Raw genomic sequence first — 16,777 nt, forward strand, 5'->3', positions numbered from 1 at the left:
TGTTATTGTCATCACATATTAGCACATTACACAAAACGAAAATGAAGAGTCACCGAAAGTGAGTGTGAAAAAAAATATTAATATAGGAAGCGATAAAAAATCAATACATGATTTGCAGACGTTACATTGCATCCCTCTTTTATGCTTACGTTACAAACTTGCGGTCAGGAAGAGTCTGTTGAAGAAAATACGACCAATATTTCATAACAGATAGCCGGGCGTGTTCTTTTTTCTTTTTTTACAATTAAAAAAGAACAAGAAAAATATCTAGGTGAAAAAAAAGAGGCCACACGAAGATGTCTACTCCTACCCCCACTCCTTGTAGCATACTTTTAGAACGGCGTATGTTACTTGTGAATATGGTTACATGGATATATATAGACGCCTAGTGAAGATAGGCGTTGCATTCTCAAATAATCCACCTTTCTCTAAAGTGCGAGAGCACCGTTTATACGGACATTTATATACCAGGAAGATATTTTCTCTAGCTATAGGAACAATGAAGAATCTAGTGAGTATTATCTTTAGCCAGAAACAATTGATTACGTATTTTTTAACACTAAAAAATCAGATTTCCGTCTTTTTCATTACGCATTAACATTTCGTAATGTGCAAATGCTATAGAGTGAACTTGTAATACTGTCAAAATGGCTGTAAAAGTGGGGTGGACACGGTGGTTCGGGTTAGAACAATCATCGATAGTGTGAGGGGGTCCGTTGCCCAACTTTATTTTTGGTGTTTGACATCTTGGGTGTAAATGGTGTTCTTTACCCTTTTACATTATCATAGGGGACACCGGAGTCAAGTGGTTGGACTCATGGCGGTGTGGTTCACGGTTCGATTCCCGAACGGTAATTCCCAATTATCTGTGTCGTGAGGCAAACTGTGGAGTCACGTTAATAAAAGAAATCATTGTCACTAGGTCTAGAAAGGTCCCCGTGCTCGTGTTTAGGGACAGGTAGACTCAGAGTGCTCAATACGTATTAGTCGCGAGGCTGGATGTAGTTCAGTTAGTCGCTAACAGATGGCGCTGAAGGTTCTCAGGCCCACAAGGGTTGTTAGTTCAAGTAGTTTGGTTCCTACGTTAATATTCTCCCTATTTCTTCACTACCATTCTTTTTCATTAGTCATCCGTTTCTTTTACCCCGCAGAGTATAGCGGTTTAACCATAAATACGGCACACACAAGGAATTGTTGAAAATTATTTAAGTAAATATCTCCCGTAAGTGAGAACCGATTATATCGTAGCTCTTTGCTAAAATAAATAAATAAATAAATAAAATAAATGAAATATTTGAGTTTTACGTCTCGCGGTTATGCCGGCTAGGCTAAAGGAGACAGTGATGATGAGAAATGGACTAAATGGTGGAATGAAGGAAATGGGAGGAAACGGGAAAACCCCGAGGAAACCAATGCACACGGTGTTTGTCCACCACAAAGTTGTAGCTCTTCAGTGTACGATATGTATATATTGTCCTTATTTCGTTCGATAAATTTTGATTTTTCTGTGTTTTGCGTCCTGATGCAACATGAAGGCAATGATGAACAGGAATGTAGGCTCTTAACTACTACCAGAAGTTGAACTTGAATTCAGTGCTGTTGACTGGTCAGTAAGCCACCATATATAAGGTCAATCCTCACCACATACGAATATATAGCATGTTACAAAAATTTGTTACAATATTTTGGGAGTAGCTTTCTGACATCAAATTAGGAAAAAAAAAAAGTTCATATGAACCTATGGTAGGAAGTGCATAGTTTTGTAGTTACAGGATGCCGAAAACGTGAGAAAATGAATTTAAAGGTCCATGGTTTCACTAATATAGGACCGATCGTAGTCGGGTCAAGACATCACTGAGGAATTAGTATGTGAACTATCCAAATATCCATCTTTCAGAAACTCCGGTACTTACATAATCATTTTTGGAGAGGCTTTTTGGGATTACTTGTTCACTCTCCATCTACCTCTTTAAATGTTGGTGTGGAAGTATTGGAGTAATATTAAACATGGATATTTGAATAGTTCACATACTAGTTCCTCAATGATGTGTTGACGCGTCTGCGATAGATCCCATAGGAGTGGAGCTATGAACTTTTAAAGTTCACTAGTCTCACGTTTTCCGAAATGTCCACTTTTGAGCACAGATCCATATGAACTTTTTTTCTCATTTTGATGTGAGGAATCTGTTCCCAAAATATGGTGATACATTTTTGTAACACCCTATATATATATATATATATACAGGGCCGGATCCAGGATTTTCTGAGGGGGTGCCCTAAATAACTGTCAGTACATTTGAATTAAATAACTGCCAGTGCATTTGAATTAAATAACTGCCAGTACATTTGAATTAAATAACTGGCAGTATATAGGTATCTATGGTGTGAATGAGGAATTGCCCTGGAAATGCTAACTGTCTGCTCTCGATGAATCCTTTTCATTCAACCTTCAGAAAATTGATTGAAACTATTGATTTTGCAAAACTCACTACTAGTTTCTCACTTTAGGTAGTGTATATTTACAACTAAGGGGGTGCACGTGCACCTTTGCACCCCCCCTAAATCCGGCCCTGTATATATATCATCATTCCCCACCACAACATCTCTTCTTCAAAAGATACCGTACTTGGATTACAGGATCACTCAACCTATCCCGACTTAATTCCTTCTGTTTGTTCAAATCTCAAATTGTAATATTATGTTCATTAGAAATATGGAAACTAACACTCCTACACTATGGGAGTTGAACCCTTCTGCACATGATATTAGTCAAAAACATTGAACCCAATAGAGTATTTGGACAGAATAATCGATACATGATACTTACCCAACAGTTAGGCTCCTACTACGTGAATTACTTTAAAAGTAAAATACTACTCTTAAAGATACATAATTGTGAAAACATAGAAATAAGAAGAAGTATTAATACATTAGGTAAAACCATGCGGTATAGACCTTAGTGCTCTGCACCATTTGTATGCATACACCTAAAGGACTCTTGTGCCTATCACAAGATACCGAAGAAAATCCCAAAAGTGAAAATGTTCAAGGTTATAATAATAAAAGCTAAGATATCCTCTTCGGTCCTCAGCATTTTTTTTGTAAGAATTACATGTATTTCTGTATTTGTTTCCATCCATAGCCTTGGCGCGCATGCTTGTTCTTGCAATGTTTGCGTTGTGTAGTTTTGCAGTTCTTACAGTGTTACCAGTGTCGGGGGTCTATGTCTCCTGTAGGCGACATTGAGACTAAGTGAGTCAAAAATGTCTTCTACTATGGTAATGTCTCCTATAGAAGTCGAGGGGGCTGAAGAAGAGTGAAGAGAACCAAGAAAACACTTCAAGGTGATTGAGGATATTATGACCTTTGTCAACCGAAAATCTTTCAGATTTATTTATAATGCTCGTACCCTGTAGCGTAAAAGATACGGATGTTTAATAAAAGTGAATGAATATGATTTTAAAATGGTGGGATGAGAATGTGGAAGAAAATGGGAGAACCTCGAGAAAACAACAACAATGGAGTCAGAGATCCTTCACATGAGAGTTGAATACTGTACCACCGACCCACCAAGCCACAGTGACATAATTTCCTCTTAAATTAATAATTAGCTGTAAGAATATAGCATGTGCCATCATGTATTCCTAAAACACATTTCTGCCTTTCAGGAGATAGGCAAGCGAAACTAAAATGAAAATTTGAAGATTATAATAATACTTATTATAATGAGATTTCGTGGCGATTGACTAAGTTATTTAATCACTTTATCTACGTTTAATAATTTTGCGTATACTTTTAAGAGGAAACAAAATAAGTGAGTAATTTATGACCAGCTTTCAACAGGAAACAAATCGTTTCATGTTTCAGTATATAGTAATTTTAGAACTGTGGTTAAGTACTGTATAAGAATTTACATTTTTGTTGATTTTAACTTTACAGAAATATTTACAATAAGGTTACTACAAATTAGTTCTTCAACACTTTTCATTACAACTATTAGTTATTTTATTATATATATATATATATATATATATATATATATATATATATATATATATATATATATATATATATATATATATATATATATATATATATAATAAAGAATATATATATATATAAAGAATACCTTCATTATTTTATGAAAACCTATTATTAGGTTAACGAATTTCTTCGTGGTCGTGTGACTAACGAGGCTACTTTCTGTGTCTGTGTCTCGTGTTCGTTTCTTGTTGTGAATAGTGCCTGGGATATGAAACCGACTTGTGGTTCGTTTTTTATTTTAAACAACAGGTCCTGCCTCCAAGGGAGTCGATCCTGGGGGGCCGAGGGTGATCCCCCCCCAAAGCTCATGTGGCTCCCTCATTGTATTTGTAAATTTACTATATTTCGCATAATTTGAATGCAATTTGTCTTAAAATACTCATATATGCTTTCTGCATTTGAATGCTCCCTCCCCAAATTTACAGAGAAATCGGCGCCTCATATAGTTTTGGTGCTGAGGAGAATTTTACCTTCAGTCATCCAAAAATTTAGTCGATAATAGATCATTTAAACATGTATAAGTAGTACAAAATAGAATAATACTATGACCATTGAACAAAATATTGAAGATTAATCTTAGTGCAAACAAAATCTTGATGCAACGTTTCTAATCATCTTACTTATTACAACATTAAACTTAGTACTTTCAGACTTCCTTTCGGCCAGTTGTAGTAGTTCTCATTCCTATATTTGGAAACACTGATGGATACTGAATATATAACATATGATTATTTCTAAATTATTAAGAATAAAAGTTGTAAATTTAATGAAAGATTGTAAACATTGAGTTAGCAAGAAATCTGGTTGCATAGCGTTTCAATTAATAGTAAGTTAGCACAATTTGAGAACAGACTGCCAGTATCTAAAATAAGTATGCACAGTAACTGAAAAATGAAAACAAAAATAATCGCGCAGCAATTTAAACAATCGATCCTTTTCGTATTTTTAGTTTCCCTAATAGAATTCACTAGCCAAAAATGCATGCTCGTTGTCCATACATGAGGATAGGTTGAAGAAAACTGCTTTATATGTGTGAGGTCTTAAACATCAGGCAGTGCCTAGTAATTGCTTAAGAACGATTGGACAATTGGGGTCACTGCGATGAGAGCTTCCAGAGCTGAACGCAAATTAAGATTATGGCCTCTAAATGAGTTGCTTTTTCCACTTGAAGAATAAGTGTACCAATCAGGGGCGTCATTTCAGACTTCGCTTGGGGAGGGCAAGAGCACCACCGACATAAGACTTTCATGTTTTGTACTAGTATATTAGTATACAATTGATTAAAGTATATGTGTTACTCAAACTCTAGGGGGGCAATTGCCCCCTCCTGCCCCCCTAAATGACGCCCCTGGTACCAATTAATTGAATATTTAAATATCTGAAGTTTTACTGTATTTGAGATCGTCTTCTAGATAGAATGCTAAGTATTATTTGGGCCTTACATATCAAAGTTAAACAACATTTGCCACTGATGACACTAATGTTCAAAATTGCTAATAACAATTAAATGATTATTAAATGATTATGGAAGCAATATATAGAAGGGCGGTGTCTCTTCCGTACTATAAACATTCAGTGTTGTGTTATAGTGAAGATAGATAGAAGGTAAGGTATGTAAGACAGATTAGTCAATTGAGAAATATAAGTAGTTTCCGAAATATCTTACAAATAAAATTAATTTAATGTAAATCCTTTAGAAGCTTTTGAAAGTCTTTTGCACTAACATTACTTTTGGTTGAAAGATTGTTGTATATTTAATTACATTTATTTATGCATTTTTATTATCTTTTTCAGGGATTAATTCTTGTTTTAGGCCTTGTTGGACTTTCTCAATGCCAAGACTCCCTAAGGCCGATTGATCAATATCCGACGCCTATCCCTATAATTAGGCAGGAAAGAAAATTAGGCCCTGATGGAAGCTACAAATCTAGGTAACAAAATAATTATATGTACTTTTATTATAATCATTATGTATGTGTTCAACGCATATATCAACTATACATCCATTAATTAGATCGCGTGGTAGAAACAAAAGACAATATATTAATAATTCATCAGCTCAGGTTTTCTTTAGGCCTGCCGTAACAAAATGAAACATATCATGTTTGTACGAAGAAATATACTTGTACAGAGTAACAAAAATATTTGTTAGTAGAAAGATCACATCCCGAATTTTGTTAAGGACAGTGGCGAGTCTTGAGGGAGGTCACATCAGTAAAATTTTAAATTTTATCCGTACAAACTAAAAAAAGAAAGTTTATTTAATGTTTAAGTTCTTGTATACAGATATCGGAACCTACATGAAGCTTTCTTCCCTCAACTTGTAGCAACAGAACCTTAATTTTTACCGATGCAAATCTCACGAGCCACCGCTAGGGGTACACCTACCCTCTATTCAAACCAAAAGTGACAGAAATCAGTGGCGTATTTAGAAAGGGGGCTTCCGGGCTTAAGCCCCCCCCCCGTAATCTTACTTACTATAGTAAAGTATGTGAAATATCTTGCAGAATTTTCACATTTTCATGCAAAGCCCCCCTCCCGAAAGTTAGCAAAGCCCTCCCCGAAATAAAATCGTAAATACGCCACTGACAGGAATCAACTACTTCCGGCTTTAGCGTGGATCACTGTAGAGTTAATGCGGTAATAAATAGTGAGATACGGTTTCCTACAATCAATTAAGCATTCCATGAATATATTCAATCTTCTTTCTAATCTCAAATCTATGCACTTTTGTGGCGCTATAAAACGTTACACATTATAAATATTGCACTATATGATAAAGTTATGTTTCAGCTACGTCCCAAGACACTGATTCAATCTGTCCCGTCTTCTAATTTCGAAAAAGGTAACAAATAAATGAAAATATTTTATTCGTTTTACAGTGTGCACACAAGATGGCACTTGCTGTTAGATCTTACTATTAGAAGTGCTCAATTTTAAGAAATGTTTATTTGAATGTGTAAAGTACTTCAAAGTAACGATCTTATTACGAAATAAATATATTGTTTGATCATTTTTCGTGTTAAGGTTCACATTTTATTTAAATATTAATTTACATTTAAGGAAATAGATTTTGAGAAGAAACTTGCGCAGAACGCCATAATGCGTTGTTGCCAGATTTGTACGTTTAATTCTTGTATTCTAGCTTTGTAGTCCGAGAAATGGAACTTAGGTATAAATTGCGGTAAGGGTCGAAAACTAATTTCTCCAGTAAGTATCCAAGCAGAATTCCATGATTACTTCCTTTATTATCTGGCACCAGCAAACACTTGACACTACCTGGCAACACCGCACTATTCAAGCAGTGTTTAGCATAGCATCGACAACATCTAGTGATCCACCTTAATGCTAAGCTTGTGTGTTTTATTCTTCATGAGTGAGTGTCACTCTCAAAATAATACTGTGCAATATGGAAAGACTACGAGACAAAACATGCATCCAATTTTCATCACTTTTAAGAGTAGCTTCATATGGACAAAGGGACTTAAAATTTGAATAAGGTTTGTCATAAATATCAGGAACTGAGACTGGAGTGAATTATTTAATAGTTTTTAAACTCAAAAATCGAAAGTTTCGTTGAGGGCGAATTCGTGAAAGAATCTTATCTCTGCTGGGAGGAATTCTGTATCCAAATAATAGTGTTCAGAAAACTGAGTTTGTCTAAAGAACCTGCTACACAAAGAGTTGAAGAACCTGCCATTGATATTAAAAGAACGTTAAAGAAAAAGGTCATCCGAATTTACGTAATATTAATTATCTTTAGATGAGATCACAGACGAGAAAGATACTGCACAACTATCTTTTCCTTGGCAATGGTGAGATATTTTGTAGCGATACTACGGTTATAGAGATGTGAATTGGCTGAGGAGATGGATGGTTTTTAAATAAGTCTGATTTATGGATCGAAATACATTAGTTTAGGAGAAGTAAGGAGAAGTCCATTCGGAAGTTCAATGATCCGAACTGGTTGACAGATTTTGTGACTAACATCTCGTAGCACATGAATAATCTAAATATATGCCTGATCATAAAGCTGTTGTGCCCAAGGGCACCGATCCTGGGGAGGCCGAAGGCTCGTGCCCCCCCCCAAGCTCATGTAGGCCCCATGTATGTTTAAGAATATGTATTTTCTATTGTTATATGTATTGTTGTATGTATATTTGTGAATTCCCCCCCCAAAAAAAAAGTAACAAAGAAATCGGGGCCGTTGGTTATGTCCAACCACAAACATCTGGAGTCAGTACTCACAAGAAAAGAAATTCAACCCATTTTGAACATCTTGCTGAGTTTAACTTTTCGTCCCTTCATAACGCATCAAACTAGCCGTGTTTCTAACTTGTAAGTGAATTTGTAGAAATATTTAGTGATTTTTGTAACAATCAGTCTTTCGATTGAATTTCTTTAAGAAAAAAAATTTTAGTGTGCTTACGTCTTTAAAAGATTACATTTATGAACTTGTGTTCCAGTCTTCACTGGTATATTTGAAAACGTGTATTTTATTAGAAAGCAGATAATTACCCACATAGCACAAGTACGTCCACGGGATGTCCGAGACTGAGCCCGCAACGGACGACGGGACATCCCAGGATTATCCGAATGTGCTCCCGGGACATCCACAGGATTTCCGCGGGAGATCCAGATGTTCGCTAATATCCCGGGATATGGGATATACAACGGGACCACGAAGGGATGTCTATTGGTTTTCCCTTGGACCTGCAGGCCCATCTGGGACGTCCCGTGGACATCCTACATGGGAATCCTTCAGGACGTCCATGGGATGTCTTCTCATTGTCCCGATAATCCCGGGAACCGAATGGGATGATTGGGATCAAAATGGGACATCCTAGGGACGTAGCGTGCTATGTGGGTATGTAAACAATTAGTCTCTTTAATACAACAATTAACGTCCAAGACAAGAAATCAAGAGTCCAGATGAACGTCTCCGGAATACTCTGCGTTTAGGCACTTCTAATCACTGATCACCCGGATGCACCACTCCGTATATACCCAATTGAAGTTTAAATCTTTCCCATAATGCAACGAAAGTGATATCAGCGATACTGCCGGCTAGAGTCGTAACTAACTGCATCATCTGCTACTGGCAGTAGCAAATTGTATCATTGGCTAATTCTATCAGAGTAACTCGCTCTGAATGATTTGATTCGTTCTTGCTTTTAGTAGTTCGTGGTACCCAACTACTTTGAGTGACGGCGCCACAGTCTCCACTCACGTAATTTAATTTCAGCTTGAAGAGCAGTTGAAACCTCTTATACTTATCCTTACTCTATGCTTCTAATATTAATACCGACAATGACTAGCTGGTCAAGAAAAAGTGTTATCAAGTTTCCCATTGATATCGATAGAAAGATATATTTTCTTCATTAGCGTCTGTAAGTATTGGTTGTATTTATTTATTAAAATATACATTTAATTCTTTTAATTTAATTGGGTTTTCATGTTTAATGGGTATTGCCAAACACTTACGTAAATTAATTAATTAATTAAGTCATTTATCTGGGGTTTTAATCTTAATTTTTGAAAGGGGCATGGATCACTGCAAGAAGCCTTTTAGACCACCAGAGCTTCTTCGTGGCTAAACAGTTAGCGTACGCGTATTTGGCACGGGAGGCCCGGGTTCGATTCCCGGCGAGAGCTCATGTGGTTCGGATTCTACGTCTCGCATAGCCTCGCTGCTGAACGGGACGTTAAACTCAACTCAACTCAACCCAACCTTAGACCACCAATACCCTAGGCTAGGTCTTGTAGTGTAGTACTGTAATCCACCTTTCGTGGGAGCTCGGAGGAACATTTATTATTCTCATCTATAGTCAGTGACGGATCCACGGAAATGGCTGTGGTTACGTCCTCCTCTTCCGAAGGCCACTCTTTTTTTTTTTCCTAACCGGTAAGCTAAGTCGGTTTTGCAACACACAAACCCACATGTCCCCTCGAAACTAGTACTAACTAGTAGTGATTTCTACAAATGATACAGACGTTGAAGGGGTCGTTATAAAGCTTCAACTGTCATGTACCTCTATCATTTAAATACGCTTTACCAATACTTAATATAATATTCATGTATTAAATGCTCGAAGTGAATAAATGATATCCTAATCTTTTTAAAATTACAGTTTGTATACTTTTTCGATTTTCTTTTCGATAAGGCAGAATTAAACCCTACTATAAACAGAAACGGGTAAGAACTGTTCCGTGTTTTTCTTTGCCTACTTTGAATATAGTGAATTATGTAAGAAATTAACAATACGTTATAGTTAATTACAATTGCACATAGTATACAGAAAAACTACAACAAAAATAATTTATTATCTTATTTGTGGAAAAGTAGTACTTATCATTATCATAGGTATGCTGCCAGTATTGGCAGGTCACTTTCCAGTACTGAAAAGCTTCCATGCTCCACGATCTTCAGATAATATTTTTTCTTCACATACGATATTTCTGTTTTGACTAGGGCCGCGATGGCTCAGTGGATCTCCGGTACATGGAGTCCTTGGTTCGATCCCAGCGTGCGCCAAGTGGGCTTTGTGGTAGACACCGTAGGCGTGGGTTTCCTCGGGGTTCTCCCGTTTCCTTCCACTTTCTACATTCCACCATTTTATTTATTTCTCATCATCACCGTCTTCTTTAGCCTAGCCGGCATAACCATAGGAGGTAAAATTTAAAGATTTCATTTCATTTTCTGTTTTGTCTACTTCACCTTTTTCCTGCCCTCATTCCCTCTAGCACGTCTCTATTCCTCTTTTCAATGATATCTAAAATTGTTCTTTTCTTCCTTAACATTTTCAGACACTGCTATTTTCTCTATTCTTCTTCACATCCACATTTCCGAAACTTCCATTGCTTTTTTTCTTTCTTTAAATCGCTTTTGCGTATTGTCCGTGTTTCTGCCACGTACATTATAATATACTCGTCTTATATAATACTTCACAACGTTATTCTGTTTGAATGTAAAACTCTGCATTTCGAGCTTACGTTCGTCTTCCAAGAGACCATCCGCACCCTCCAAATGATTCATCTAGACCTGTCAGTGTCTACAACTCACAAAGTTGTCACTGCCGCATATAAATTCAGGTCCACTCTTATCACATTATCTCGTTATACAGATACGTGCACTTGGTAGCAAGATTAGCAGTATTTATTTATTTTATTTATTTATTTAGTTATTTATTTGTTTTTTGTACGTTCACAAGTAGCATGTGCTTGTCTATTAAAAGGATGTGTAGCACTGTTACGGACGTCTATATGTGTCACTAAAACTCTCGTTAATAGAAGAGAAAATAAAAAAACTGAAATCTGTAAGTTTAACGTCCCTCGGCTATGCCGGTTAGACTTAAGGAGACGGTGATAATGAGAAATGAGTGAAATGGTGGAATAAAGAAAGTGGGAGGAAACGGGAGAACCCCGAAAAAACCCACGAGCACGGTGTTTGTCCACCACAAAGTCCACACGATGAGAAAATAAACAACAATAGATACAAAATCTGCTGCTTGATAGTGTATTATTTTAATACATACTGTGCATAAATCAATAAACATCCGTTCAAGTAGAAATAAAAACTATTACTTTCTAGCGCTACAAAATATATATATATTCCTCTTGATTTTGAACAATCATATTCATGAGCAGTTACCCTTAAGAATACAATTCTGTTCAACTCAGTGTAAATTATCCATTTCTAAAAGGGTGACCCATAGAGAACTCAACTTTTGAAATGTCCACCATTTCTGTCCTATTAGTATAATAAGTTGGCACTACTGAACGATTTACGATTTTCATCTGTTGGTCTTTGTGGTTAGTAGTCACGGAGCATCGAATAACGCATGATCGTCATCTGTTTTCTGTACGGGTACAATGGAGTGGAGCTTATAGTAAAAACTAATTATAAATTGTGAGAGCGTTCCGTTTCTATTCGTACAGAAAACAGATGACGATCATGCGTTATTCGGTGATCCGTGACTACTAACCACAAAGGCAGATGAAAATTGTGTAACGTTCAGTGGTGCCAACAGAAATGGCTGGCATTTCATAAGTTCCGTTCTTTATAGGGCACCCTTTTCTATGTCGGCTTGGACAGCATTAAATTAAACAAAAATAAGCTTTAAGAGTTAATCATATTTTTAGCCTATGTTTCATTAACCACACTGTTGGACTATCATTCTGTCAGTCATAACAAAAACCCTTGATAAGGGTTCAGTTAAATATCAATTCCATTTTAGTATACTATCATACAGCATCAGTTATTAGAGTCAAACAAAAAAAATCATTTTTGTCACCGTATGTTCGAAAACTATGCACTAGGATTGCCATTCACCCATACCATTTTGTTTCAGTTCAACCATTTATTCATGTCATTTTGTACAGTTCAACCATTCACTCACACCATTTTGTGCAGTTCAACCATTCACCCATACCATTTTGTGCAGTTCAACGAGATGTACCAATTGCTGGCTAATCATTAGACAATATTTTTTTTTTCGTTCAACGCTAATGATATTGTAGAATTTATTTGCCTATTTGGAACTTCGCCACTTAAATAACATGCAACTCCGACCAGATGAGGATTATGCGATTTCTTTATCGCAATTGCTATGAAATCTGTTCTGTTATGCATCGTGAATGGTGTAAGTAAGAATAAAGATTTTTAGTTAAATGAATAAACGAATACATGTAGAAAGTGAAATATTATTATATTACAGCGTGAGCATAAATGCAATAATAATAGTGCAGAATTTTCAATAAAAAATATGGAGTGAAAAATTCGCCGGATTGATGTTCAATGGCTACGGAAACTCGTTATGTCTTTAGAATGTTACGAAAAGTCAGTCAGATGCCCTGCAAAAGAACTCCTGACTGTTCTTCAAAAAGTGGTTATCAATTATGACATTTGATGAATGGTAAGCTGATTTACCGGCATATCCGAGGCTCTAGACATTTCATACTGCTTGTCTTTGCAAAGCGGGAATTTTTGTATAGTTGTAAGGAATAATTATAATTTCAGATGCTGTAAACATACTTTTCAAAACTAGTGAAGGAACTCAATTTTCTAGATTAAAGGAATTTTAAGTTTATAGGTGCAAGATAAGAATTTATTACTAGTCGTTTTTGTGCAGTTCTCATTACTCAGTGTCATCTATATTTTAATTCTATAAAATGTATAATTTCCTTATTATTGTCTATATATATGGTATTACGTACGTATCTTAGGAATACATGTATCACCATTATTGGTTGAAGTATTTGTGTCACTGTTAGAAGACGATCATTGTTAGGTGTCAGTGGCGGACCTATCCCGGCCCCGGAGGCTAAGTCTCCCAGTTTTTTAAGAGCCAAAAAATTAAAGCTATTATTTATAGCTATATTTTTGAAACTTTATAGTAAACTCTAGATATGCCTGTCACAGTCTGGATTCTCGCTGCCCCTCCAGTTTTTACCTTCTAAATCCGCCCCTGTTAGGAGTCTATGTGTCACAATAGAAGAAGACAGAAAACCATATATACAATATGCTAGTTAAAACTGTTTATTTTCCTATAAAGTACTACATAAATATACAAGGGTGGATCCAAGGGGGGGCTAAGGGGCTAATAGCCCCCTTAACCCTCAGGTTTACACTAAATAAAATGGACTTCAATTCTGCTTTACACTGGATGAAACGGCGATTATGGTTTAGCCCCTCCCTTGATCATATCCTGGATCCGCCACTGTAAATATACAATGTTCTAACAGAACCAGAACCATGCTTTATTAATGGCAACAAACCACCTGCAGGTTAACTTTAGGTACCACTCGAAAGAATTGTCCTCCAAAATATTTGCGCTACATTTTGCGAACGACAATGCCACACTAAGCATAGATGAAGCTGAAGGTGGAAACCAAAAAATAATTGTTGAAAAATAGGTATACTTTCACGATTTGCGTATAGATACATCGTTTGGAGATGAACAAATAAAAAACAAAAGGTGCTAGGCATGGTCGTATCTAGGGGGAGGGGTACAAAGGTGCACCCCTTTGTTGTAAATATACACTATCTAAAAAGAGAAGCTACCAGTGAAAATACCAACACCTTCCGAAACTTTCTGCCATCATGTTTCCGTTTGGGGCTTAAAAGAACAAAAACAATGCAAAAGCTTTGCATAAACAATAGTTTAAGTCGATTTTCAAAAGGTTGAAGGAAAAAGACTCACGAGGCAAAACAATGGCAAGCAGTGGCGTAGCACACTTTTGCGCCCCCCCGCAAAGTATAGAAAAGGGGCTCCAGTTGTAAAGCCGACAGAAGTAAGGTTGAGGTTCTACTTCTTTAAATCTTTATTCATCGCAAGACTTAGGGGCCCCCTTTACCTCGGGGCCCCCCCGCACTGCGGGGGTTGCGGGGCAGCTGCTACGCCACTGGTGGCAAGTAAAGAAGAAAACAGAAGCCAGGAGAAGAGAATAACATTTTTTTTTCCTGCATAACACTTGTGACCCTGTCCCTCTATAAAATAATTTTCTCAGTTCTATGCATCAACATTGTCAGGGATAAAGAACATTGTCACATGTCACTGTGAAGAGTTTCAGTGTAATTGGTTATTTTGGTAGTCACTGGTGCACCCCCCTCAGACAATCCTGAATCCGGTCCTGGTGCTAAAGCATGAATGCTATTTAACAGAGTCGTGGGAGGGCGAAGCTGGTGGGCGCGTAGTATCATGGAGGTGCGTCTGTAAAGAGCAGAGCAGGCTCGTCAGTAACGGTGATTATGCGGGTAAACTAGGCTAAGGTAGTGAAAACACACTGTTCTTCATGTTACTAGACATCTTACCTGTCAGACAGCTTTATCGTTAGGATCGTAGTTTGTTACGTAGAGTATATTACGTTATATTAGTAGAATATTTTAGTGCAGGATAAGTCAGTGGGTGAGTATTGCATTCATAAGTACTTAAAGTGAGGCTTCGCAGTGACATGAGTTCCCATACGTTTCACACTAGTAGAGATATAAAACAAAATGCAGCTTTTGTATACTGTGTAGAAATACTACGACGTCAGAACATATTATTTAATGCAGTCCTCTTTCATGTGCACATATCTAAGTTAACCGTCGTATAGTACTTGTAATGATTTTACATTAGTAACCCTACAATTGTACCCCTACACAAAATACAATTTTACTACTATATAGATCAGTAGTCTGCAAAAATTTGTTCCTTACGAAGATGTCTTTCATTGCAGTATTCTTTTCTTTTCTTTTCTTTTTTTTTTAATTTTGCAAAATATGGCGTACTTAATTTACACCAACAAATCTTTAGCGAATTCATTTCTGTTGATATTTTGGAATATTACACATGAAAATTTACTCTGAAGTACACCATTTAATTCAATTCCCCTTTTTTTTAAAAAAAAATCCAATCCAAAAAAAATCCTTCTTTAACTGGTTTCTAAGGTCCTGATTATATTTTAGAACTTGATATTTTATTTATTGTTATAATTTTTAGTATTGCGAATAACAGTAATAGTAATGTTAGTGTTTTCAAAAAGTACAACATAATGTAACAGTACAAAGGAGTGTTCATTCCCATGATTTGGTTCATGATCATCATATTGAAAAATTGCCAATGCTGTGCTAGATAAAGGTCTCTCCAACTGATCACTGCAATCTCGGACAATTCATTTCCATGTTAGTCCACTGCGTTTGTTGATTTCGTCATAACAGATTGCATGAGGAAATTCCCTACGCCGTTTTTTGCCTCTTGGTATCCAGTCAAGAATTGTTTTTGACCAATCGGTCATAATTTCTTCTTTCGATATGTTCACTCACTGCTACTTAATTGACTTTAGTTTCATCGTTATGTTCGTTATTTCTGTCACGTTTCTGATCCATATGATTATTTTCCTATCTTGGCAGGGGAATCCTAACGTACACCTATCCATGTCTCGTTGCGTAGTCTGCAAACGGTGAATGTCTGATTTTGTTAATGTTTACATCTCTAATCCATATAACCAGGGGTAAAAGTGAATCTGAAATGGTAGTGGAACAGATGACATTACGCTGTCCCCCGTACCCTAACTTTGCCCATTGTATTTTTTTAAGAAAACGAGGGACGCTACAGATATTTTCTGGAAGTGGTGGGACGAAACCTCCACGTTCCCCCTCAATTTTACTTTTGCATATAACAAAATAATCAGAATGCATCTATTGAAAATGTTAGACAAGGTGATATTCAATGGTAAAAAGATACATTCCCTATATTAGAGTGATCAGCCGTCCCGTTTTTTCATTTCCCTATTTTCAGAAAGTTGTCCAATGTCATTTGAAAATGAAAGTATTGCGCAAAATGTCCCGTTTATTTATTTTCTTTTAAATAGAGAGTCATATTATTGACTTATAGTTACATAGTATATATATATATATATATATATATATATATATATATATATATATATATATATATATATATATATATATATATATATATATATATAGGGTGGGTGCGCCATATATGGAATACGTTCCTAATATGAAATACCAGTCTATTTTGTCTGCTATGTGCTGTCACCGAATAGACTTTACGTAAACTTGTACACAGTGACACCCTCAGTCTGCGCATGAATGGTTTGCTGCCGAACGATAACATAACATTTCCTTTCGTTGCAGAATAGTTTTTTGAAGAACTTGAGTTTTTCGGATGAACATTTCCAGGCTGCTGAATATACGCAAAGAGGCATATATTATTGTTGAGTTTGT

General features: G+C 36.3%; 1 protein-coding gene across 1 annotated transcript in view; it reads left to right on the forward strand.

Annotated features, from left to right (window-relative positions):
* The first annotated feature begins 417 nt into the window (after window positions 1-417).
* The window catches only part of LOC145684821 (endocuticle structural glycoprotein SgAbd-2-like), a 28,857-nt gene continuing 12,497 nt past the window's right edge, over window positions 418-16,777 (forward strand). Inside the window, exons 1-2 of the mRNA XM_081757189.1 lie at window positions 418-511; window positions 5,839-5,975. Of these exons, the coding sequence (XP_081613315.1) occupies window positions 500-511; window positions 5,839-5,975 (149 nt within the window). The 5' untranslated portion in view covers window positions 418-499. The remainder of the gene's footprint in view (window positions 512-5,838; window positions 5,976-16,777) is intronic.

The sequence above is a fragment of the Thermobia domestica genome, chromosome 5, assembly GCF_964235325.1.
Source record: "Thermobia domestica chromosome 5, izTheDome1.hap1.1, whole genome shotgun sequence".
Taxonomy (NCBI): domain Eukaryota; kingdom Metazoa; phylum Arthropoda; class Insecta; order Zygentoma; family Lepismatidae; genus Thermobia; species Thermobia domestica.